Genomic DNA, 25,887 nt, shown 5'->3' on the forward strand with positions numbered 1-25,887 from the left:
AACTTTAGTCCAGCCTTCAAATCAAGAACTTCATTAGCTTCATTAGCTTTGACAGGGTGTCCAAAATTAAAAGTTACTTTACAATCCTGTTTCTCATCAGTGTGAAATAAATAAAGCTGTGTGACAGTGAATAGTATTAAGTCATGTGAACAAAAGCTGGGTGATGTTAGCCTGTCCCATCCCAGCAGAGCGCCTCTTGTGCAGCTCGTCTTCGTTCAGAGTGGAAGCATTGCACTGACCGCTTCTGCAGTGCTGCTTTTCTAACACTGTGTATAACCTTTCTCCGTCACTGTGAAGGAATGCAAAAAATGTTTGCTCAGCCTCCCCTGGTGTTGCAACACGGGCAGGCAAGCGTGTTCTTATGGTGGACTTGATCGTGCTCACATGTGAAACACAGAGACTCAAACAGAGACTTAGTTCAGTCACAGAGAGGCTGTTACCTGATAAACGGTGTTGAAGCCAAATCACAGATGTTTTCTGTTTATTGCTCACATCCTGATACATCACAGTTGCTTTCTGAACACTATTTTCCTGTTGGATCAGCATACACACGTATGTTGTCTTCATGCTACAGGTGGAAGTGATCGTTCTCGTGTCTCAAGCCCAGCTGAGGAATCTGACGACATCGTCTTTGTTTTTGTCTCATTGTGTTTGATAAAAATGTTTTTGCACTGGCCCAGAGCAGAAAACTAACAGGGCTGAGCTCATAGGCTGGCCTCAGCGCTCAGGGCATTCACACACATATAGCAGCAGGATAGTGTTAGCTATTGGTAATGTTTTTACTCTCGTCTCTGAGAAGTTGTTCATGTATTTATTTTTCATGTGGCCACCAAGTAGATCATTTATTGTAACTCATTTTGTTGCCTCAACCTTCACCAGAAGCCTTGAATTTGAACGTGTGGCATTAAACAGAAAAGGGTCTCATGGTCTCTGTGAGCAGCGCTGCTGCTTCTGTGTCTCAGTAGAATAATAGTTAAAAGTTGTTTGGGGTCCACACAGTGATGCAAACCAACAACACGAAGCGTTAGAGCTGAACTGACCCAACGTATGTCCAAAGAAACAAACATTACTGTTGGCTGACCTTCATATAATGATCGCTGTGCTTTCAATAACTGAATAATTATCTTTGTCCAGCACAGTTTTGATCTCACAGTCCTTTTTTATGATGGAGTAAAATAACATTGTCACATACGCTCTTCAGGCCGTGTCCAGAATCAGGGCTGGAAGTGTCATGCAGGATGTGCTGCAATAGGCACAGTCACTAAAAATAGAGGTGAGCTTTATATTTAGGGTAAAACGTGTTGCCTGCAGAGCAGGGTGGTGCTGCTGGAGTCAGAGCTTGCTCTGCCATCTTGTGGGCAGCCAGCTGTAACTGCAGCGTGGGTGCAGACGGTGAAAAGCCTCAGTCATGTGATGTGATCCTTTCTCAGTGAGAAACATTTGATGCTCAACGGCAAGAAGGAATAGGAAAAATGGTGTTTGTATGGCACGGAGCTTCATTTGAGGTGACAGGAGGCTGAAGAGGAGCAGCCACAGGGGACTGTGGAGGGAACAGAGGAGGAGAACGCGGGGCTGTTCGCTGAGAGCAGGAGTAGGAGGAGAAAGGCAGCGTGAGGGAAGCAGCAGCAGGAGAGCACCATGAGATTCCCAGTATGAAGGAGCCGGAACATTCTGCTGGAGGGATGCTGCTCCTGCTGCTGTTCTACATTCGAGTCAAAGGTAAGGTGAGCGTGGAGCACATCGGGTCATCTGAGGCGTGTGCAGAGAAAGGTCGCACGAGGGCTGAGCGAAGGTGCCAGCGATGATGATGTCATTAAAGGAAATGGCTTGTTTGGATGTTTCAGCGTTTTAATCCTGGAATTAGTGGAATTGTTGAACACTTCATTTGGTTTCAGCGCAAAGACACAAGAACGAGATCCATCTCATTATATCAGTTAGAGAGAATAACAGGAAGTATTTTTAATTGAACGCCTCCCCTGTGTTGTTTTGCCGCGAGTATGGGAGTCTTTCTGACAGCCTCGTTCCCAGTACAACCAGTGTCAAACCCACAGTGTCTCCCTATCCTCAGTTGGGACCAGGAGTAAGGCTGTGTCTGTATTTCAGCTTTTTGACTTGATGGCTTTACTTAAGTTCCCGTACACGCTCTACACGCTGTGTTCCTGCTGAAAGTCATTTATTCAGATGTTACGGCTGAGATGCATCACTGAGCACGACAGACTGAGCATCCGACTTTAAAACAGACACTTTGAAGGTACCGCTGGAAACGATCTGTGTTGTTGACTACGATGAGCATTTATAAGTTCATACATGCTTAAATTTGTTTCATAGGCTGAAGTTCCCAATCACACCATGCTCACATATTCTTTTATGAAACAAGAACTTTTCACAGATTTCTAAGGCAGCATGTTGGCGAGTGTTTGCTTTAACAGCAGAGGGTGCAGCAAACAAACCTGAGGACACGCCCTGCATCTGTGATTATCTCAGGATAAGATTCAAAGGTGGCTCCTGAATAAAAACTGCTCATACATAAATAATACATAAACAGTTCATATTGTCACAGTTCATTTGATTCCGTAGAAAGTTCGTATAAAGTTGTCCATAATAATCCCATAATAATAATGATAATAATAATGAAGATTTTATGGGACTTTGTTGTGTAGTTTTGTCTCCTTCTCTTCCAGCACAGTAAGTCTGTTGTGTTATCACAGACGGTCTAACGGTGTCAAAAATACCTCGGGGCTGTTTTATTGATCTGCTTCAGCTTCTTTGGGAGCCAATAATAGCCTCGCTTTATGTAACAGCCTTAAAAACTGGCAGCAGAGAGTAACTTGGCCCAGTCGGTCTGTATTTCCTGAGAACGTGCTCGCTGTGTCGCTGATGAACGCTGCTGCTAATTCCTTTAAGAGTCAGTGAAAACAATCAGTTTGACTCTTAAAGCTCGCTGTTTCCTTTTTTCTGCGCGAGTCTGAGGGGAGGGGTGGGTGTTGTTGGTAACGTATATGCTGCTACTTTCCTGTTAGTGAGAGGAACAATGTCTGGAAGTGAGTCAAACCCTTGTAAATGTCCTGTTCTGGAGAGATTTGGTAGTACCACCCTGCTCTCCTGCTCCACAGCTCGCTGCGTAAGTCACAGTATATCTCCGATAGGCTGTCTGCTCGTCTTCATCCCTCCAGTGGACAAGATGGCGGGACTGTGTGCTTTGGCCTTTGCATCTGGAGGTATGGTATCGTTTGATTCGCCTGCTCTGCTTTGCTCATTCACTTTGGGCCATTCTTACTATCACCTTGGCAGAAATGTGGGACAATGCAACACTTGTTCTCCTCAGGGGTATGCTGTACTAGGTCAGCTCTTTGAAGCTTTGCCAGTCAGTGCAAGTGAAGTGTAGCAGAGTTTACAGCACATTTGGGCTGTGAGAGGTCCTGTGATGGTTCTTTAATGGGAGGCATGGAGCTCTAACCACAGTCGACTGTTTGTGTTTCACAGCTGCTCATCTGAATTTTAACACCTAAAAGAACATGGATGAGACCGGGGAATCCCATTGGTCTATTTACCATATCTTGTGGTTAACACCAATGTTTGAGTTAAAACTGCACAATATCACGATGCTGACAGGGGCATCATGCTAACTCTCAGGTTAACATTACCCTCGTTCTCCAGCACTATGCATCTACTAGTTCCTTCAACAATACTCTTACTTTACCAAGCACATGATCTTTTCACTGGCTGACTGAGATGTGCTCCTGCTGTGTCCGAGGCTAGGAGTCGAGTCAGGCTGTCATTTTAAATTCAACTCAGTTCTTGCCTCAAGCCACTTTATATTGTAAGGTAAAGACCCTGCAGTATTAGAAAGCAAATCATTAGCAAGCAGTTGTTGACAGTGGGAAGGAAAAACTACCGTGTAAGAGGAAGAAACCTGCGGCAGAAGCAGGCTCAGGACAGAGGGTCGGGGTAGAGACGGGACAAACTGTAGGAGAGACGGCCATACTTTAACCGATTTATAAACACAGAGGAGCAAAGAGGAAATGCTCAGTGTATCATGGGAAGCCCCTCAGCAGCCCAAGCATATTGCACCATAAGTAGGGGGTTGTTCAGGATCACCTGATCCAGCCCAACTATAAGCTTTATCACACAGCTTTCAGTCTAATCTGTCTCCTGAATCCACACCAGGACCTGGTTCCACAGGTGGCCTTCACATGCTTACACGCAGGTGTATTCTTTGAAGCATCTCTTTTGGGGCCAGTGCCTTTAAAGAAGCCGTTTACATATTCGCAGCAATTGAATATTGATCGATTGTGATGTATTAGTTTGAGTGGTAGAGCCACTCTGTTAACACAGTAATCAAATACAGTGCACTGAGAATGAAAACACTGAAACTGAGAGTGTGTCCTAATGATCCTGGCCATGTCAGAGGGGACACGTGTCAGTGACACAGGCCCACACAGGATCTGAGTGGATAAAACATTCCCCCACAGTGCAGCTGTGGTGCACAGACACCAGAGCAGTGTTTGCAGCAGCCTGTAACCATCAGTCTTTCTACTGATTTATTATTATCCATCCATCCATTCGCTTCCGCTTATCCTTTTCAGGGTCGCGGGGGGCGCTGGAGCCTATCCCAGCTGTCATAGGGCGAAAGGCGGGGTACACCCTGGACAGGTCGCCAGTCTGTCGCAGGGCTAACACATAGGGACAGACAACCATTCACACTCACATTCACACCTAGTGGCAATTTGGATTATTCAATTAACCTATCCCCACAAGCTGCATGTCTTTGGACGGTGGGAGGAAGCCGGAGTACCCGGAGAGAACCCACGCAAACACGGGGAGAACACGCAAACTCCACACAGAAAGACCCCGGCCTGATGGTGGAATTGAACTCAGGACCTTCTTGCTGTGCGGCAACAGTGCTAACCACCGTGCCACCGTGCTGCCCCATATTTATTATTAATGCTCTGATTATGAAGGTTCCCCCCGACAAGTCTGTATGGCACAAAGGAGGAAACTCGTGTGTTGAAGCTCCTTCTGTCTCATGGTTTTATCAACACACTGAGCTAATTGTTGCAATTTACCACTTTGCACTTAATGATTTAATCATACTGTATTTAGCATTGTGTGGGCATGTGCTGTGTGTTAAATCACACATAGGTTTCCTCACACGTCTCCCCACATTAGCATGTGGTGGTGTCTCATCCCCATCTCCCTCACCCACCAGTAAGAAGAAAATAGTGGGTAACTATGGAAACACACTGCAGTGGTTCTCTTTTTCTTTGGAGGGCTTAAGAAGATTTAAGGGAGTTCACAGACAAAACTGTAAAGAGCGAGGCCTGTTTGTGCTTCAGATCTCCACAGCCTGGCTTCACACAGACCCAAAGCAGCCACAGCTTCTTGTTGTTTGTGCATTAAACATAGCAGAGTCACTCTACAGCAGGGCTACTTTAGTGACACGAGGTCTCTGTGACTTCAGTTTTGCCTTTAATGCCCAGTAAGCTGGTCATGCTTTGGTGCATTTCAGTCCTTGTTTCTATGGTTCTCATGTGCAAATAGAAACGAGCGCTTCATTTTTGGCTTGGACGAGGCTCGCACCACACTGCACGCTTTAAAGTGACGTGCAAGCAAGATAGCTACACCAGCTGCTCATTAATCAGCCAGTCACATAGCTTTAAGCCTGTAAACATGGACGACCTGCAGAAATTCAAAGTAAACATTAGAATTCTGTGTGGCTGACCTCGACCATCCATGGTGACCACAGCGTGCCCATTTTATCTATGTGCACAGCATGCACGCCAGCTCCAAGGCAACAGCACAAGCATGCAGTATATGGAGGTGATGCACTGTCCCAGCTGCTGCTCTGCAGAGGTGTCAGCCCCTACGTCAGCTCAGCACTAAGAGTGGATAAGGATATCGATTCAGGAGTCACTGATCCACCTCGCTAACATCTACACCGAAAATCTGAGGAGTAACAGGGACTGAAGGAACAACTGGAGCAGCTGCACAGATCCCTCACACTGCCTGGCCTGTGGTAGAGGACCTTAGCCTGATGAACACACAAATACTGTTTTATATATTACACACACAGTGATGCTGAACATGAGAATGCACAGACGTGTACACGACGCAGAGTAGAAATCAGATTCAGCACCACGGTGAGGTCTGCTTTCAGAAGATTTATCGTCTGTTTGCACCTTTACTGACAGGTTCTGACATCCTCATGACAACATGAGCATGGGTTACCATGGCAACAGAGGCAAAAGATGTGTGAGTGGAGGACGTTATTAGGCCACGCCCATCACTGGAGAAACTAACTAGACTGGAAACCTAGTACAGATGGGGATTGGGGGGGGGGGTACACTGGGAGAGCAGCTAATGAATAATTAGTGAGAGGGGAGATGGTGATGCCACATGGCTGTGGCTCATACTGTGGTGAGGTGGTTGTGTTGGGTTGTTGGAGTAAACTGCAGGAGGCGACACACACAGGCTGTGCCTGAGGCTGTGTAACATGCTGCTGCTCAGCACTATGCTCTTTAGTAACAACTCTATGAAGTCTTATGAAGATTGAGTTTAATGAAATGAAAAGTAGTATTGTTCTTTTCAGTGAGAAGGTATCTGACCTGACAGGGACAGATCAGCTTTGTGGGTGTAAGATGTCATCATGCTTATTTCTGCTTTTGTTTTAATGAACTGGTCACAGGTAATATTCACTGGTGTAATGCTAACTGTCAGCATACATTTTGATGAGTTAATGACACTCATGGTGAACTCAGCCATAGTAAAAATGACTACAGCGTGTTGAGTGGTGTAGCAGTCCGTGGAAACGGTGTCGTCTTCTGACTAAAGGCTTAAATCCCGATGATGTCACCAGTTTGGAAGTCAGTGTGAGGACTGGATGGTGACTTTTTTTGTCTCTGGGTGACTCTGCTATTATTCCCTTGTTGGATGATGGTGCAGCCTGGATGGGTCTTTGGAGAACAGGTGATTTATTCTCTTGGCCGGAGCTGTGAGCCTGTGTTTGGCAGCTTCTAGAGCCACACTCATGGACACCTGGTACTAGGAGTGATCTGTGAGGCAACATATGCAAGTATCTGCACGAGGACTTTGTGCTCTTTGTTGGGGTCTTACCTGAGTCTCACCACAATCTTCATCCTCAGCTCAGCAGGTCCGTCTGTCATTGGTGACTGTGCATTAACCAGTCCACTTCTGCTCTGTTCTCCCAGGGCTGGCTCCATACTGTTGTTCCCACTGTGCTGTAGCTGTCTTCTATTATTACTGTTATTGCAGTGAGCTACTCGGTGCTTCTCACCCATAGCTGCTATATGCATATAACCCCTCTCACTGCGGTGGCTGGTATAGTAGCAGTCTGTGGTGGCCAATAATACGGTTTCATGTTTGGGGGTTGGAGTCCTCTTTCATACAGTATCAACAGTGTTGGTTTGAGTGAGTGTATCAGAGAGGATTCGGGTTGTAGGAGACCGCACTGATAAACAGGGCTTTTATAACTGGTTGTAACGTTTCTTTTTTATTCTTTCATAGTTTAGAGGATTTAGTATTGTTGATGTTATAAGAAAACTGCCCACACGACTCAGCTTCATGCATTATGTTGGAAATGTTAGCAGGTCGGTTTGATTACAAATGTGAGGACTTGTTGTTGTTGTTGTTGTTCTCCAGTTTGGATACCAGAAGAGTTTCTCTGTATTAAGCCATCAACACCTTTGTGTGCAGCAGGTGAGGCAACATCTGACAAAGCAGCATTGTGTGAGGATGGAAGCACACATGACAGCAATGTGATGAAATAATCCTGCAGAGAATAAACACAAACAGAAGTCTTTATAGTGCTTCTTCATTCCATTCAATGAGCCTGATAATATTAATGACAGTGTGTCTGATAGGATTGTTTCAGACGGTCACACTATTGATGAGCCCAGGAAAGCCTTTGTAATAATGTTAAATATTGTTTCCAACAGCAGCAGCTCTCACACATCTAAATGAAGCAGCAGTTTATTTTTAGCTGACTGCACGGTCCTGTTATAAATAGCTTCACCGTCACAGTGTCGTCTGAATAAAAGGAATTATAAGGTACTGATGAGTTTATTCATCGGGTAAAACAAGCAGTGATGGAGGCGCTGAGGGAGAAACATGAAGGGAGGAGATTGAAGAGTGGTGAGGGAGGGCGTGGAGAAGGCAGAGCAGTGTGAGCTTTTACTGCTGTAGAGAAACCCGACGCTGATCTTCCCCCCTCGCTCAAACTCTGATGTTGTGCATGAAACCTGGACCTTTACCTCACTTTTTACCTGATTGTATCACTTTTTTCTTTTATCTTAGCTCCCCCTCCATCCCTCTCTCAATTAGTCCCTCATCATGCTACAGCTCTACAACCGTTTCCTCTCTCTCCTAGAATCGATCTACCGACGGGGGGCCAGAAGATGGAGGAAGCTCTACCGAGTGAACGGACATCTCTTCCAGGCCAAACGCTTTAACAGGGTGAGTGTCCTCAGGTCTTACTAATGCTCACTGGCACCTGAGGAGAACACTGGGTAACGGCTGCACTCTGCCTCGCTCAGGGTCATTCGAGCCACTGGAGATATATAATGTTAACCGTTGCTGTAGCCGTGCGTATGAACATCTGCCCTGTGCCAGTCTGGACTTGCAACATATGAAGCAAGTAAGAGGCGACAGATGTGTGTGTGTAGTTGCAGCTGGTAGAGCATCCGTTAGCAGCTTTGCCTTGTCTGAAAAAAGTATATTAGATTGTTTTAGTCACCAAATACTGACACTGGTGTTTGTGCTGCTGTATTTTTGGCCTCATGTGTCCAAAGAGCGTCCAGACGGGTCAGGCTGTGTTCAGGTGTGTTTAACCCTGAGCGTTACAGGGTGTGACGTACACACCTGAATGACAGCACCTAGCTGAAGCAGACACAGTAAGGACCGCTAACTACTGAAGTTAGTGGTGTTAGTGCAAGATGCTGCTGAGCGACGTGTCAGGAGGGTGAATATAGGCTCTGACCTGGACTGTCTATTACTGTGAAAATAAAAGGTTTAGTTGGGGAAACTGTTACTTTGTGGTAATTATTTATAAATATCATGATTTAGTGTGTTACACTGGTATGTTTGTGTCATAAACATCCTGCATTTAAATGATGACAGGTAACCCAGTCACCTCACAGCTAAGCTGTTTGAACACTGGTGCATAATTCACGGTGTCCTCGTTGTGGCTGGTTCCCTCATCTCAGCTCAGACCTGGAAACAAGTGGGTGTCTCTGTGTGGGATAGTTTTCCATTTGATGTTGCCTCAGCGAACATGATGATGAATGAGGCCAGCCCTGTGGTTTAGAGGATGATATTTGGTGTTCCTGTGTCAGGACAATATGCCCATGATCATGGAAATGTAAACGCCCTCCAATCAGTGCACACAGTTTCACAGACAGAGCTGTGTGCTTGTTTTCCTGGTTTGTAATCCAGCTTGGAGTGAGATGGTCTTAATGTGCGGACCAGAAAGTGGATAAGCTGAGTGCAGGCAGCGTGCTGGCTCAGCACTATGGCTCTCGGGGTTAGTATTACTGATGCACTCTGCCTTATTCAATGAAGAAATAAACTGTATGCAGGTATACACTATAGTGACTAGAGATGGACCGATCCGATATTACGTATCGGTATCGGTCCGATACTGACCTAAATTACTGGATCGGATATCGGAGAAAAATAAAAAATGTAATCCGATCCATTAAATATCACGAAAGCACCTCACAAAACTTGCAACACGCCGTAACTCACCTCAGAACGTTAGCACGTCGGAGCAGTATGCATCACGTGATAGAGCGGCTGTGGCATGCGGGACCTGTCGGTGGTCTGGATAGCATTTGGAGCTTTGCTAGCAACCCGGCATTTCATCTCCGACAAAGTTATCCCGAGAGAAGTAAAGCAAGTGTGTAAGTCCATCTCTGAATGTTTGTAAAGCATTCCTGCGTTAAGCTTAACAAACGACTGCCTCTTCTGGCTGCTACTTCAATCATGAAACTGCTTAACGATCAGCTGATCGGCTTTTCTGTCGCGAGTCCGTGTCTCTAGTTTGCTTTTGGCCCACTTTGCACCAGAAAGAGGAAACCAGCGGCTGAACAACAGCAGCACGTTTAAGCTTGATCAGCTGTTGTTAGAATGTATTTAATATTACTTTCTACACCAGGATCTTTTTCTACGTAGCTGACGGCTGGTAACTGTGCAGGGGCGGATCTAGCAAAGTTTAGCCAGGGGGGCCGATAGGGCATTAACAGGGAAAAGGGGGCACAAAAACATACTTTTCTTTCTTATTCTCATTTAAAATGTCTAGCTTTTAATAAATAATTATCCGAATCTTACACCCAAAGTTTTAATTTGATGCAAAATGAATAGAAGTCCATTATTGTATATAGTAACTATTAAGTCTAATATATATACCCTAGTAAGCTATAGTACTTTTTCCTTTGGGAAGGTACCATCTGTGCAGTCTGCAATTCTGTTGAAGAAAGATGTTGAATCTATTTAATATTTCTTGAAAAATAATTGATTTCTGTGCATTTTTTTTCACACTGCATCAAATTAAGGTTGATTACGTCGATTAAGCATCATGAGGTGGAGCGTGAGGGGTGGTTCCCTATTTTTTATTTATTTATTTTTGTTGTTGCTGGGAGTTGGAACCCTATTAGTTAGGTTGCTTAATATTTATGCTAAGTACTCTTTAAAATACCAGAATAGGGAGGATGGTGTAGGTTTAAGTTTATTAGATTGATCAGTATTGCTGAACTATGAAATATTTTTTTTTGCATACAGGTATAACAGAATAGCTTTAGTGTAGTTGTTGTTTTAAACTTGAGTATGAACTTATACAAAATGCAGCAAGATATTTAAAAAACAGTTTTGTTGATTAAAAAACACTATATCGGATTCATATCGGTATCGGCAGATATCCAAATTTATGATATCGGTATCGGACATAAAAAAGTGGTATCGTGCCATCTCTAATAGTGACATACAACAACTATCGTCACAGTGAGAGAGCTGCTGTTCGCTTCATGCTGCTGTCGTGTACAGTTTCACTGCTGCCTATACAAATAAGACCAGTTTTCATCTTAAAATACCAAATATGTAGGAGAAAGTGTAATCCCTGCCTTGATTATGTTGATTATGTTCCCATTCAGGACCTTTAATATTTGCACTGAGGTCCTAAGAATGACATAAAGGTGTAGGACTTGCTACACAGTGTACAGAAGCTTTAACAGGACCAGTTGCCCAGAGTCTCCGGGACTAATGCATCTTACCCTAATAGGAACTGCTGAGGAGGCGGGGAGATGCACCCAGCCCTTACTGCCTATGTGCAGATACCTGCACACCTCTGATGACCCACTCACTGAGCAGCTCTGATAGTTAGGTATAATATAGAACAAGAACAACCCATCTTTTTTAAAAGTGAATATCCACGATTTAGATTTTATATTTAGACAGGATATTTATTGAATTAATTTGGCGGTGCTTTCATGAAGGTGTGAAAGCACCTCATGAAAGCACGGGGTGGCTGTAGCTCAGGTAGTAGAGCGGGTTCGATCCCAGTCTGCTCCAGTCTGCATGCCAAATATCCTTTGGCAAGATACTATGTGTCTGAGTATCGGAGTGTGAACGTGTATGAATGTTAGTTAGGTAGCACTGAAAACCCAGACAAGTGCTTGTGTGAATGGATGTGATTGGGTGAATGAACAAGTTGTATAAAGTGCTTTGAGTGCTCAGAGTAGAAAAGCGCTGTGTAAGACCCGGTCCCTTTACCATTTACCAAAAAATGGGCCCAAGTGTAAATTTGTGAGGCAAACTTGGCAGAACCTTTATATCCAAAACAGTGGCAAAACAAAGTTCAACATCCAAGGGAAACACTGGGAATTCCAGGAATACACTGAGGAAACCCCGTAGGTAACAGACTAGGAACAACAGATGAGGAACACAGCGTGCTGACACAGGGAAGTAGAAACAGTACGACGGGATCTAAACCCTGGGACCCAGACTCACCACAGAGACAGAACAAACAAACTCAAAACAAAACAAACTCTAAGAACTGTAAATGAATTTGACACTGCACAACTACCACTGGTTTAGGAGAGGATGAGCAGAGACAGGTCTCCTGCCTGGCTGCATAGAATGAAAAGCAGATGTGGAACACTCCCCTAAACCCCTCACATCTACCACCATGGCAGAGTGACGTGGGAGGAAATATTCCATCCACGGTCGTTTCCTGTCGTAATCCTGCTGAACTTTCTCCAAGATAGCCCAGTGTTCACCACAGCTGAACACTCAGCTGCTAACAGCCTGACAGCGATCTTTTCTCCACAGGGGGTGTCATCTGCCTGCATTTCTAGCTTTATCTTATACTCAAGTGCTTCTGGCATTACTGTGGCAGTGGTGTATAAAAGCTCACTGGTTTCCATGGTGGTGATAGTGGGGATATGGTGCAGAGGTCTTCCAGAGACCATCCAGGACAGAATTCCAGGATGTAAGATAAAAGCTGGTAGGATGTAGACTGAGAGGCACAATCAGGTGGGTGGGATAGTGTACAGGTGGTTTCATCAGATTCCTGGCACAAATCTCTCGATCCATTCCCCCCATCACTGGACCAGAGGTGGTTCCACCTTAGGTAGGCGAGCAGCAGCCGTGCTCCCATTCTTCACGACAGCCAGTGTCACAATGACCAGTTAACCTGACATGTGTGTCTTTCACTGTGAGAGGAAGCTGGTGTACCCCCAGAGAACCCACACAGCTGTGAAGATGGGAACATACAGAACCCACACTACACCAAGTCACGTTTACTTCTATCACAGCTTTAATCTAAAATGCTTTCAGTGACTCCACAGCTCTTACAGGTAATACCCATCCTGCCACGGTGACACGATTAAACCTTTATTAGAAGCCAAACATTACGCTGCACACATGTATTCACCAGCTGCCCACTGCTTGTCACCACTCAAGTCTTTTCCACATGTGGTAAATCAGTTTGATTGGACAGCATATTGAAAGCATCAGCCTGAGCAGTTCTGTGAGCTCGGCTTGTCATGGCTTCCAACACACGAGGCAGTGAGACACACAGCTTCACATTCCTAGTTTTACTGAACCTTCATGGGCTTTGTGGTGCATATTAATCAGGCATTTAACTAATTTAGCATACAAAGACTGTGCAGCTGTGGCATGTAAGGAGTGTTGTGTATAGATATTTAGATTTATAGATTGGGGCACATTAGGAAATGTACATCAAGTCAGGAGATGTTCCTGCTGTTTCCTTCATGAATTCATAACAGCAGGCGCCTGAATTGTTAAACAGCTGGCTCTCAGACTGGGACTTGTGTGACTGTTGCTATGCCAGCTCCCAGGATTGGTTACTGTGTTGTCCTCAGGATATAAATAAGAGCTGAGGAGAAGTAGGCCAAATTTCTCCTCCTTTCTCTCACTCTCTCTCTTTACATCTGCGTCCCTCCCTCTCCGTCTGATGTTTTCAGAGGCAAAGCTGCTCTCTGGCTCTCTCCCCTCTGACATCGTGGGCTGTCTTTAGCTCCTGTTTCCCATGTGATGAGGACGGCGTTGGAGGATGACTGACAGCGTCCTCTCATGGAACAAAATCCACACAAGCAAACACAAAACATGCTAGCTCAAACGTGAGAGGAGCATGTTTGTGACTGCTGGTTACAGATGTGTAAACCGAATCAGATGAAGTATATTATATTGTATCTTTAGCTTTCTAGCCTGGTCTTTTTCCCACAGTGACGTCAGTTACACTGGGCGTAATGAGGAGTGGGACAGAGAGTTGTTCATGGTTGACCTTTGTATCCTCAGTGAACAGCATCCATATACAGGACCTGCAGGTGTTGGGCACTGGGCTTAAAACAAAGCCATTTTCAGGCAGACACAGGTTTGCCACATGTATTCACTCATCTGCCTTCACATGCATATGAACTTGAGTCACACCCCATTGTTAATCCATAGGGTTTCATATATGATGGTGGCCCAACCTTGGCAGCTATAACAGTTTCATCTCATCTGGGAATGTTGAAGCTTTTGGAGTGTTTATGGGATTTTTGAGTGTTCTTCCAGAATCTGTGCGGTCAGACACAGCACACACGAGTGTCTCGCAGTCGCTGCTCTGATTCATCCCAAAGGTGGATGAGATCTTGGGTTGAGGTCACGACTCTGTGCAGGCCAGTCAGCTCAGTCATGTCTTTATGGAGCTGCTTTGTGCACTGGTGTGCAGTCTTAGAGGCCATCCCCAAACTGTTCCCACGAAGTTGGAAACATGAAGTCGTCCCAGATGTCTTGGTATGCTGAAGCATTTCTTTAAAGGAAACTGCTGACACACAACCCCACACGAAAATACCTCCTACACCAAACCTAAAACCTGGCACATGTAGTCAGATCAGCACCGTTCTCATGGCAACCGTCAAACTCATATTCACCCATCGAATTGCCAGATGGAGAAGTAGCTCAGGAGGTAGAGCAGGTCATACAGTGATCGGAGGTTGGGGGTTCGAGTCCTGTCTCCCTTGGGTTAGTAAGCACTTAAAGCCATAGAAGGAAGTGGATGGGTGAATGTAGCATGTTGTATTGAGGTGCTTTGAGCTCTCTGGGAGAGTAGAAAAGTGTTTTGTAAGAATCAGACCAGTTCCCATTTGTTACTCTGTGCTTCTGCCAGCTGAAATGCATGTGAGGCTTTGCTTTGAGCTCGGTGGTGTAAGGCTTGGATGGAGCTGCTCAGCCATGAAGCTGTTCTTCAGCTAATATGAAGGTCACGACCTCTGCATCCTTGGACCCCACTCTGTGGTTTTACGTGCCATATCACTGTCGCTGAGTTGCTGTCATTCCCAATCACTTCCTCTTTGTTATAATACCTCTAACAGTTTTGGAGTGTTTAGTAGTGAGGAAACTTTCTGACTGGACTGTTTGCACACGTGGCATCCTGTAACTGTACCATGCTGGAGTTCAGTACAGTAGTAAGGATGGTGGTTTCTGGGGCACATTATATTCTGTAAATGATGCTTTGCTGTTGTAACGGCCTGATTCTGTGCAGGTGTTATCAGTTATTTTGCTCTGATGAGTTTTCTTAAAAGCAAAGCAGACAGCACATCATTTCTCAGCAATATTAGGCCCGTCAGTGTGCGGGCACTCGCACGATCTGTACCACTGCCTGCTGGGATCAATCGATAAAGCGCCTTCTGCTCCTTAATCTGAAGCTGCAGGCAGCTGCAGGACTTTGGACCTCCACGTGACAAGCACAGCTCTGAGAGATGCTTCTCCCCTGTGCTGGTTTCTATCCCAGCTTATTCTGACTGGTTTATTACATGTTCTTAAAAGCTGGTGACCTCTCTGAGTCTTGGAAACACCAAATGCTGCCACGTAGATGACAAGAATACACACGAGTCATCATAAACATTGCTGATCATCACATTAACAGTGGCAGAGGCCAAGGTGTGGTTTGCAGAGTCAGTATGTTGGAGAAGAGTGGTGTGCACTAATACACCACTTACTGTCCTCTAATGTCCTGGAGCCTGACACTGCAGGGTTCCCCGTACAGCCACATGTATGTGCTCTGCAGCAGCGCAGAGCAGTGAGATCCAGCTAAGTCAGGGACAGCGTTTGGGGTGAGCCGTTCTGATGCACCAGAGAAACTAGAGCAACTTTAGTCAGTTTTACAGTGTTTCACTGTTCTGTCTCAAGGAGACTGCGTGTATTATCATGTACAGACGTGTACGTACACTCATCATGGCCATGTAATATTTAATCATTTAACCAGTGTAAATATGGGTCAGTTTTTTTGGTATTTTTATGCTGATGTCAGTCAAGGGCTGATATCCAGTCAGCGTACAGGTGCATCTGTACCTGTGATTATTCTCATGTTGGTGTTTGTATCATCCAAAAAAATCCTAAAAAGAACCCGAAGCTTAGATTTACATCGCTGTCAGGCTGGGTGTGGGTGAAAGTTTGCGCTTTAACTCTGTTTAGTGTTCGAGGAAAAGGACTTGAAGTCTTTGCTGAAGCATTTCCATGGTAATAGAGTACTGACTGGGACTTTGTTCTTTACAATGATGTCAGTACAGCCGAGCACACACTCTGCATCTCAAGTGTTCACTTCCCAGGGAGACGGTTTGGTGACAGCCTGCCCAGAGACACCGAGCAGCTTTGGTACAACTACACAGAAAGGACTCCACACCAAGTCATGTAACAGAGTAAACTTACAATAAGCCTTGGCCTGGCCGAGGACACGAGGAGGAAGGACGAGTCTGAGTTAGAGACACGTACATAAAGGGTGAGGCTGAGGTTGTGCAGTCCAGTTAGAAATCTATCGTATTAATAACATTACAAATCCATATTTTCAGCATGAAGTAGTGTCTGTGACCCTACAGGAACTCGGCTGAAATAAAACTCGGGGCTAACTCCATGGCTAATGGTGACTAGCCAGCAGTCCAGCATTGGACCAACACCATGCTTAAGCACCTCCTACCAGAACAAACCATAGAAACATTAACTCACATTAACTCGTGAAAGCAAAAAGAAGATACTATAATTATCATTTTAAAAATCATGGTAATTAGTAAATATATAAAATATCCAACCACTTAAAAATACACACTACCGCTCAAAAGTTTAAGAAAACCCAAAATTTTCCAGTTTTTTATTGAAAGTGATGCAGTTTATTGTCTCATTGCACTCTGAAATGAAAGCATAGCACAAATAAGTAATTGGAGTTAAAAAAGAAATCATGGAATCAGTTTATAGACCAAAGTGTATTCTAACCTTTAACCCATCAGAGTAGCCTTCTTTGGCAGATATAACAGCTGAAGACAGTCGTGGCTTCTTTCTACAATAGAAATCAAATATTCTCCCATATCTGTAGCAGAAGTTCCCATAAACGTGGACCTTGTAGGTTGCTTTGCTTTCACTCTTCTGTCCAGTTCAAACCAGCTCGATGGGGTTTAAGTCTGGAGACTGTGCTGGACACTCCGTGTTTTCAAGCTCACCACCTTGTTCTTTGTTCCTGAGGTAGTTCTGGCACAGCTTGGATCTATGTTTTGGGTCTTTATGTTGCTGTAGGATGAAGCCTTGACCAACTAGGCTCATACCAGAGGGTCCTGCATGGTGCTGCACAATGCTGTGGTACGTGTTTTGGTTCAGGGAGCCTCTCACTCTGTACAAGTCACCGACCCTGGATCCAGCAAACAGCCCCAGACCATCACACTTCCTCCTCCATGTTTGACGGTTGACACCACACACTGTGGAACCATCCTTTACCTACTCGACCACAAAGATCCTGTGTGATGAACACAAGGTTTCAAATGTTGATCCATCAGTCCATAATACCTTCTTCCAGTCTTCAGTAGTCCAATGGTGGTGTTTCACGGCCCAGCCAAGCCTCTTTGTCTTATTCTGACGTCTGGCATTCTTGCTGCAACTCGTCCTGTCAAACCTGCAGCTCAAAGTCTTCTCTTCACAGCTGAAACTGAGACTTTCTTACTACGACCACTATTAAGCTGCTTGAAGCTGTTGTCCTGTGAGCCGCCTATCACACAGCTGTTAACTCTCAGAAACTTGTCCTCTGATTGAGTCGTGTCTTTGGGTCTGCAGACCTCTTCCTGTCAGTTTGTTTCTGAGCCTTTGGATGCTGAAGGAAACTGGACTCACTGACACCTTGACTTTCTTTGCAGTTTCTCTGTAGGACAGACCGACATTTATACGTGTTATGATGGTCTGTCTCTCTTCCATTGTCAATCACCTTTTTCTCACACACTCACACACGCAGCATTTGAAACATTAGTATTAGATACATGTTGTCACACTTCCATGTTTCAGATTATCAAACAAATATTAACATTAGACAAACAGGAATAAACACAAACTGCAGTTTTTACACCTCAGCCATAAAAAGGTGTGATGTCATCACCCTCCTGGGTTGGCGGTGATGACATGTCTAAGGCTACGTTCACACTGCAGGAAAAAGCGCATCAAATTCGACTTTTTTTGACCCTATGCGACCCATATCCGATCATGGTATGACAGTGTGAACAGCACACATCCGATATTTTCAAATCCGATCTGGGTCACTTTCGTATGTGGTGCTGAATCCGATACATATCTGATGTTTCAGAAAGCGACTGCTGTTTGAACGGTCATGTCGCATTAAATCGGTCTTTTACGTCACCGACACAAGACAGACGGCAATTATCAGCGCTGGAGAAGATATCGTGAACGCTTCCTGGCCATCCGGTGAAACTGTTGGGAAGACAACGTTGGAGAAACGTGAACATTTAATTTGTATTGTATAATCTGCAGATTCTGACAGAAATCTGCAACTATCCTTTGAAGCACTGCTCCTCTCTAAAACAGCAATAAGGATGATTATTAGGCCATATGTAAATAACAAAATAACTTTATAACTTAAAGTAAAATTGGGAAACGTAAAGTCCAAAACAAGTGGGCCATCAGTCAAACAATACTGTTGGTCTGGGTGTAAACAGAGCGCGTTCTGTGTGACATCTTTTACCCATGCGGGCCGCTTTGAGCATTCACACTAGAGCGCGTTTGCTGTCACATTTTATTTGTAGTGTGAACGAGCAGACAGCACAGTCTCCGTCTTGTTGTTTATGAAGACAGAGTTCTATTGTTGAAAATGTCTTTTGATTTTCTCTGTTATAAATGAACGATGTGTATTTATTCTGTCGTGATAATAATTGTATTAAAATAAATACTGATTACAAACGTGGATGTTTGCAGCTGTGTTTGTGCTATTCAGCCATAAAGGCTAACTATGAAAATCAGACTCCTCATTTAAACGATGAAGAGTCTCATTGTCCGTCCTGTAGTGGCAAAGTTTGACTTTGACATATATGTTCTGCTAAAAAGGGTGCATGTTTTTGTCTTACAGAAAGCCTACTGTGCCCACTGTAGTGACAGGATATGGGGGCTGGGCAGTCAGGGCTACAAGTGTATCACCTGCAAACTGCTGGTCCATAAGCGCTGTCACAGACTCATCCCTCAGACCTGCCAAAGGCTTATGGTGAGTATGTGATTATGCCCATTAAATTGCACAGAGGCTCCTGTTGTCTGCATGGATCATTGTGAAAGCTTTTTCCCTCCCTGGACAAAGAACCGTTCAAAGAAACCATCAAAAGCCCAAAATTACCATGACACTCATATCAGTGAGGGGTGTGTGTAAACTGTGGACATGCAAAGAATAATCTTTAACCTTAGGTGCACTCAGTGATTGACCCTTCTTTGGTCATAGGTGGATAGAGAGCAGCTGTTACACTGGCCCTGTTGTTTAATCTCTTTAATTTGTTAGCAGTAGGCTAATAATGTAGAGCAAAAGTTAGCTAGTCAGTGTTACTGATGGGACTAATTATGTTCTCAAGCTGTTGTCAAACATTAAGGTGGAGGCCATGGCAGGGATTGTTGAACAGCTACTGCATCAAAGTCCCTCCCAACCAATCAGATTGCACTATTTGGGAACATTCAATCTCCTTTCCCATCAGAGTGAACACAGTGTCAGACCAACGCTGGAAACAGTGTAACAAGTAGTTGTTTTAAGTATCAGGTTAATATGTTAGAGCTCTCAAACTCTATATGTTAAACTGAAGTTTGACTCTCTCAGGGTTAATTCATTACCCGGAGTCATTCTGAGTCAGTCAGCTCTCAGTGTAAATAAAGTGAGTGAAACTGAAACCTCTTGCTTTGGGCTCAGCATACTGTGCTAATCTTGCGTCACAGTAGCACCTTTCAGGCCTCAGCATCAAGTGGAACCACACAGGTTCTGCACAGGAGCAACAACAAAACACAGCAGAACAGTTTGTCACAAATGTCTTTAAAATGTACTTGTGTTTGGTGTGTGTGCTGCTTTACATGAGATTCAAAGATCAAGTAGTGATGTCTTATCTTATCAGTGAAGCAGTTTATAAAAAGGAATTAAAATGGTTTTGAAACAGCTGAGAAACAACAAGCTAGTCTTTCAAACAAGTCTTTCTTCAAAGACCAGCAATATAGTGATATCCTAACTGATACAAAACAAGGACGGCGTGACCACAGACCAGTGTGCTCCACGTAGTCAATCCATTAGAGCGCTATGCAAGCTTCTGGCCAAACAGAAAGATCCAAAATTTTGACCCCAATCACCCAAATCCTGAGCAGAAAATCAATGCAGTCAATGGAGTATGTGCTCCGCGACTGTGCTGCTATCTTCACTGCCTTTTTTCCTGGATAAGATTAAATCCCTTTTCTGGAGAAACCCCCACACTTCATTAGAGCAGCAACATTTCTGCCCATGAGCTGAAATACAGACCTCGCCCTGAGCGTAAACATGAGCCATCATCCACTCGTCCAGGACTGCACAGCCATGACGGGATATCTGATAGGGCATGTTGCAAAGAAATGCAGGTGAATATCTGAAATCTTTTCTTCAGGATCCAGTCATGCCATCACAGAAGCCCCCTTCAGATGCCCAGAGTGCCGAGGTGGACCTTCCACTGGATGACACAGAGGACACAGATGGGAGTAAGATGCATTTCTTTTATATGCCACTGAGTTACCTAAGAAAGCTAATCGTTGTATGAGTGCAGGTTTCTTTGAGATCCAGATGAAAAAGGGAAACTCTGAACTCTGCTGCATTTTTTATGAGACATAAGTCAGCAGAGAGCATGACGGGATCCTGGACACAGCATCCAAACCCAGTCCATGCACGTCTAGAAACTGTGGACTACATGTCCCAGTCTGACTGCATTCATGTCCTGGACTGTTTGGACTCTAACACATAGGACATTTAACACTTTTCACACTTTCTGATGTCTTCTGTGGTCCTTCGTAGGCGGTGAACTGACCGTTGGGTGGGCCCTAAGAAATGTTACAATAAAATACAATAGAGTGTAATTTTGTTTGAAATGACTACAAATATTTAGCATAAGAATGCATTTGAGTTTGTCTCAGAGTAACTGTGATATCTGTGGATAAACAGGGTGACAACATCTCTTTGAAAGTACACAAACTCTTTTAAATTTGAGAGTGAATAAAAAATAAAGAAGAGTGCTGTTCTCTACAGAGATGTGCGCCACTACACCAGTTTCTTTAGTGTTTCCTTAAACGACAGCTACTTGTACAATTTATAACTGAGGAGCCCTCAGTGGCCCCCGCTGTCATTTTACGAGTCCCCAAAGAAATGAGTACCAGAGTGGCTGCTTGGACCAGTGGGCCTGGTCTCTTGACTTCTCATTCGCTGTCATCACTTATGTAACTCTGAGATGCTTATGTGTAAACTTGTGCCCATGAGATGCTCTGGGGCCCCTTGTGGATTAGCCTAGTTTGGTAAGAACAGGGGTCTTTATTTTGTGTGCTCTGCCTCCCTCTGCTGGTTGAGGGAAAGAAAGCATTTGCGACAGTCTCCAGATGGTCATAGTTTGGTGTGGATCTGTGTTTTGCAGTACCGTTTTTACCACACAACTGTGCAGTGAATAAAGCAGAAGACGAGACAGAGGTAAGACCGACTCATTAAGGATAATACGCTGATAATGTAAAAGCTGCCCATTCCCTTTGAAAATGACTGTGTGATCATTCTTCTACATAAACTATGCTATTGATGCTATTCTGACCTCTGCCCCTGTAGGATATCAAAGCAGTAGTTGATGGCATCGATGGCATTAAGATATCCCAGGGACTGGCTCTCGGGCTGGCTGACTTTGACCTGATTCGAGTAATAGGACGAGGCAGCTATGCCAAAGTTCTGCTGGTGCGGCTAAAGAAGAACGAGCAGATGTACGCCATGAAGGTGGTGAAAAAGGAGCTGGTCCATGACGACGAGGTGAGAGCACCCGGAGAAACTCTGACTGTAGTACTTAAACCCCTAGAACCACATGAGTACTCGTTAGCAGTAATAGGTTTCTTGTAGCTGGTCACCAGGTTTGCACACATGTCAGGAGGGATTTTAGCACACTCCTCTCTATAGAAACTCTCGAAATCCTGCCGCTTGGCAGCGTGAAGCTTCACCTCCCTCCACAGGTTTTTAATTAAGAATTAATGTCTGGAATCTGGCTAAGCCAATACATGACCTTAGTGCGTGTTTCCTTTAGACACTTCTTTGTTGTTAGAAGACCCATCCATGACCCGTCCTGAGTGTCCAGTGGAGGTCACGGCTTCATCCAAAGCATAATATTTCCACCTGTGTGCTTGAGGGTGGGGTTGGTGTTCTTTGGTTCATACTCAGCACTTCTCTTCCCTCCAAAACACCGCAGGGTGGGTTGATGCCAAAAACCTCATTTCTTTGTTTCATCTGTCCGCAGCATTCTCTCCTGAGCTTTCTCTGAATCATTGAGATCTTCACTGACAAATGTAAGATGACACGTGCCTTCTTCTGAAGGTTGACTTTGCTGCAGGACTTCAGTTCATGGCTGTGTGTTGTGTTACCAGTGGTGTTCTTGGTGACTGTGGTGCCAGCTGCCTTTAGATCATTAACAAGTTTAGGCCTGGTTTTAGCATGGGGGGTCTAGCCAGGACCCTTACTGGATACTGGGTGGAAATCAAACTTGCGACTCCTGCTCCAAAGGTGTGTAGTCTTACTACTACCCTATCCAGCTGCATTCCAGCCTTAAGGAGGCTGACATTGGTTGACATTTGTTGGTCTTCCCATGGGTTTCTGTGGACAGGTGTGCTTTGTAAACAGTAGTTGTATTATATGTAGCGCACAGCTGGTCTGTGAGAGCCTGAATCCTCGGTTTATTGTAGAGGATCAAATAAGTATAAAATATATGCTTTACAACAATAGGTTTCTTGTGCAGCATCCCACTGACAGGCCTGAATTTACAATGTGACCACCGTGTGTTATACAGAAGACTGAGTTAGTGATTGAAAACATCAGAGTTAGTGTTTCTCACTGACTTCTGTACTATTCAGAATCAGAATACTTTATTAATCCCGAAGGAAATTAGGGTTAGTTAGTTTTACAACAGGCAATGCACCCCCTGCTGGACATTGGAGAGAATGCAGGATTTATACTGCTGTGAGTTTTCAGACCTGGAGGCTTCATCCATCTTCATTGTGTTGTAACAGTCCAGAACAACTGACTGAAAACATTAACCACCACAGCTGCAAGCGTAAAAGAAAAACAAGAGAAGGAAAACTACAAACATTAAACACTGAAGGTTTCAAAGATTTCTAAGCACAAAGACTGAGAAGTGTAATGTTTGCCTTCAGGAGGGGATATAACTCTATAAATCAGCCTACGTGGGGACAGCTGTTGCTGTTTTCCTTTTGAAATGCTTTGGAACAGATTTGGTAGACATTAGTAAATTCTTGTATAAAAGTGTGTAAACAGCAGCTTCAGCACCCAGTGATTTCCACTGAAGTCCACATACACAGATGATGTCAGGATCTGTGATGTTGGCACATCCCAGCCACGGACCGCTTTTTTCTGTCTTACATGTAGGGTTGAACTGGACCAGTGGTGGACAGCAGGACACATTTCATTGAGAATGTGGGGAATTTTCAATACTTCTGTTTATATTTTCTCGAATACTCAGAGGGCAGCTGGTTTTGCACGCTGTCTGTTTCATTGTTTTGACCTTGCATGGAGACAGCAGGGCTCTGGAGAGATTTAGGAGCACTAGACTATGTAACAGGTCAATATTCAGAGGAGAGTGGAGGGTAAAAGTTGGAAGTGAAGGGTGACGAGGAAACAGTGGGGAGGTATGAAAATATGAGAATCGGGATTGGCTAAAGGAAGGGAATGGAACTGAGCCAGACACTGGAAGGAAATGGAACAAAGAAGGGGAAATTTGGAGTGGAGGTGGCACAGAGCTGCTGAGGAGGAAGAAGTGAGTGGGTGACTGAAAGCAGCAGATGAAATCCGGGTATAACATCCTCTTTGCAGGGATGAATAACCAGATGAACATGAAGTCTGCATAAATAATGTTCCACAGGCAAAAACATGTTATATTCATAGAAACAGAAGCATTACAAGAGCCAAAGTGTCGTTTCGTTTTCCACGAGTGATGCCCACACCTGCAGCTTTCTTTGAAAGTGTCTCTGACACAGTCTGTCTGCATGGTACGTTAGCAGTACTGACAGCTCCCTGTCCTCCAGGACTGATCATAACCTTAGAAACAACACGTGACTTCTGTGGGTGGATTGTGGATACAATAAGACTCAGTGACTTTGAAATACTTTGAGTCAGCTCTGTTTTCTGTGTTACTCTGATTTCACTTCTTGCTCTCGACTCGTCTGGCTTGCTGGTCTGATAACTCAAAGCTTAGCTTAAGTTAACAGACTCTGATCACGTTCTTTAGACTCTGTGACTTCTCTGCCTCAAAAGTCATCAGGTAGTCCTAGAACATCGTAGCTGAAACATATGTTAAAAGAAAGACAGAGAGAGAGATTGGTAAGGAGGTGAGATAGGCCTGAATACAGAAAGCCTACTGACTGTGCTGTGGTTGTGTGATGAAAGTCCACTAGATGGCAATATTGCTCAACATATAGGCTGAGGACCAGCATCCTATAACTACAGCATCGTCCATCATCTGACCAGCTCACGTTGTCCCACATGGACACGTTTTATTCCATGACAAAGTTTCACTTTCTGTACAAACAACAATCCACGGACAGCAGGAAGGTGATTCCACTGAGAGTCAAATAGTCTGAAATGTCAGACGTGTTACTATGACTTATTTTGCATAATAATAATAATAATAATAATAATGGCTGGATGCAGTAATGACTTGACCAAAAGGAATTTTGTATCACGGCACAGTGTACACACACCTGATCACAGTTTAATGATGCTTTAACTCCAGATTCAGAGTCCTCGCTGCAGGCAAAGCACTGAGCAGCATCCATGACATCCTGGGTACTCTGAAGGACTTCTGGGAGTTGGAGTGCTTTCAGCTGTTATTTTGTGACACCTGATTTAGAAAGGCGATTCAGTATAAAGGGTTGGATACGATGAGATGCTGATGTCACAAAATAATGTCAAATTTTGCAGCAAACACTGTAGATTGCATACCTGTAATAACGTCACTTACTATTGGCAGTATTTTAGTCCAAAATTACAAACTGTAGATAAAAGATGGACTTTGGGAAGTGAATGTAAGCCACTGTGGTTCAAGTGCCTTAAACCTGCCATCGTGTTAAAGGACAATAGAGAGCTCTTCTGTTTCCCGAGTTCATGGCTTGCACTCCATTAATCTCCCATTCTGTGTGTGAGGGCTGTTCAAACCAGTGACACCAGTGACCTGATGTATCTCCATCGATCTGTCTGAGAAAGCCTACTGACAAACCGATTGTTCCCACATTATCTGTCTCATGCTGTGTCTGTCTCATCTCTGCAGGATATTGACTGGGTGCAGACAGAGAAGCATGTTTTTGAGCAGGCCTCGACCAATCCCTTCTTAGTCGGCCTCCACTCCTGTTTCCAGACAGAAAGTCGGTAAGAGGATAAAGCTGACACTGTGAGCGCTGTCGGGTACAGTGCTTTTCACTAAATACTCCTTTGACGATGGCCCGTTCTTACCTCAGTCTGCTGAAGTAAGCTTAACGTCTAACTTCATATTAACACACAGATTCAAAGTATATGTTCCAGCATACAGACACATATTTAGTCGTACGTCTTCCTACATGCGCACATTAGCTGTAAACTGTGGCTCACGGCTGTGAAGTATAAAAATGAGCACAATGTTGTGGGTCGTTAGGGTTGTGTCACAGCAACAATGCCGCTGCACTCTGACACTGATTCAACTCTGTGTGATCTGTGCAGCGTCCAGCTCAAGGCAGCCCTGGAGCTCCATCATGCACCGAGGTCAAAGTTCAAATGAGTTGTAGTTTGTGTCACTAGGTTTACATTGTGTGTCTAAATTTACTGAATTGAAAGAGATT

The 25,887-nt window shown here is 44.4% G+C and overlaps 1 protein-coding gene across 1 annotated transcript in view; it reads left to right on the forward strand.

Annotated features, from left to right (window-relative positions):
* Positions 1-3,022: 3,022 nt before the first annotated feature.
* The window catches only part of LOC146611146 (protein kinase C zeta type-like), a 52,488-nt gene continuing 29,623 nt past the window's right edge, over positions 3,023-25,887 (forward strand). The window contains exons 1-7 of the mRNA XM_085344379.1: positions 3,023-3,218; positions 8,387-8,472; positions 18,908-19,039; positions 20,439-20,529; positions 21,450-21,502; positions 21,632-21,826; positions 25,344-25,441. Coding sequence (XP_085200505.1) covers positions 3,032-3,218; positions 8,387-8,472; positions 18,908-19,039; positions 20,439-20,529; positions 21,450-21,502; positions 21,632-21,826; positions 25,344-25,441 — 842 coding nt within the window. The 5' untranslated portion in view covers positions 3,023-3,031. The remainder of the gene's footprint in view (positions 3,219-8,386; positions 8,473-18,907; positions 19,040-20,438; positions 20,530-21,449; positions 21,503-21,631; positions 21,827-25,343; positions 25,442-25,887) is intronic.

The sequence above is a fragment of the Diplotaxodon limnothrissa genome, linkage group LG20 (assembly GCF_057381915.1).
Source record: "Diplotaxodon limnothrissa isolate DT_005_m linkage group LG20, D_limnothrissa_male_GT1.1, whole genome shotgun sequence".
Classification (NCBI taxonomy): domain Eukaryota; kingdom Metazoa; phylum Chordata; class Actinopteri; order Cichliformes; family Cichlidae; genus Diplotaxodon; species Diplotaxodon limnothrissa.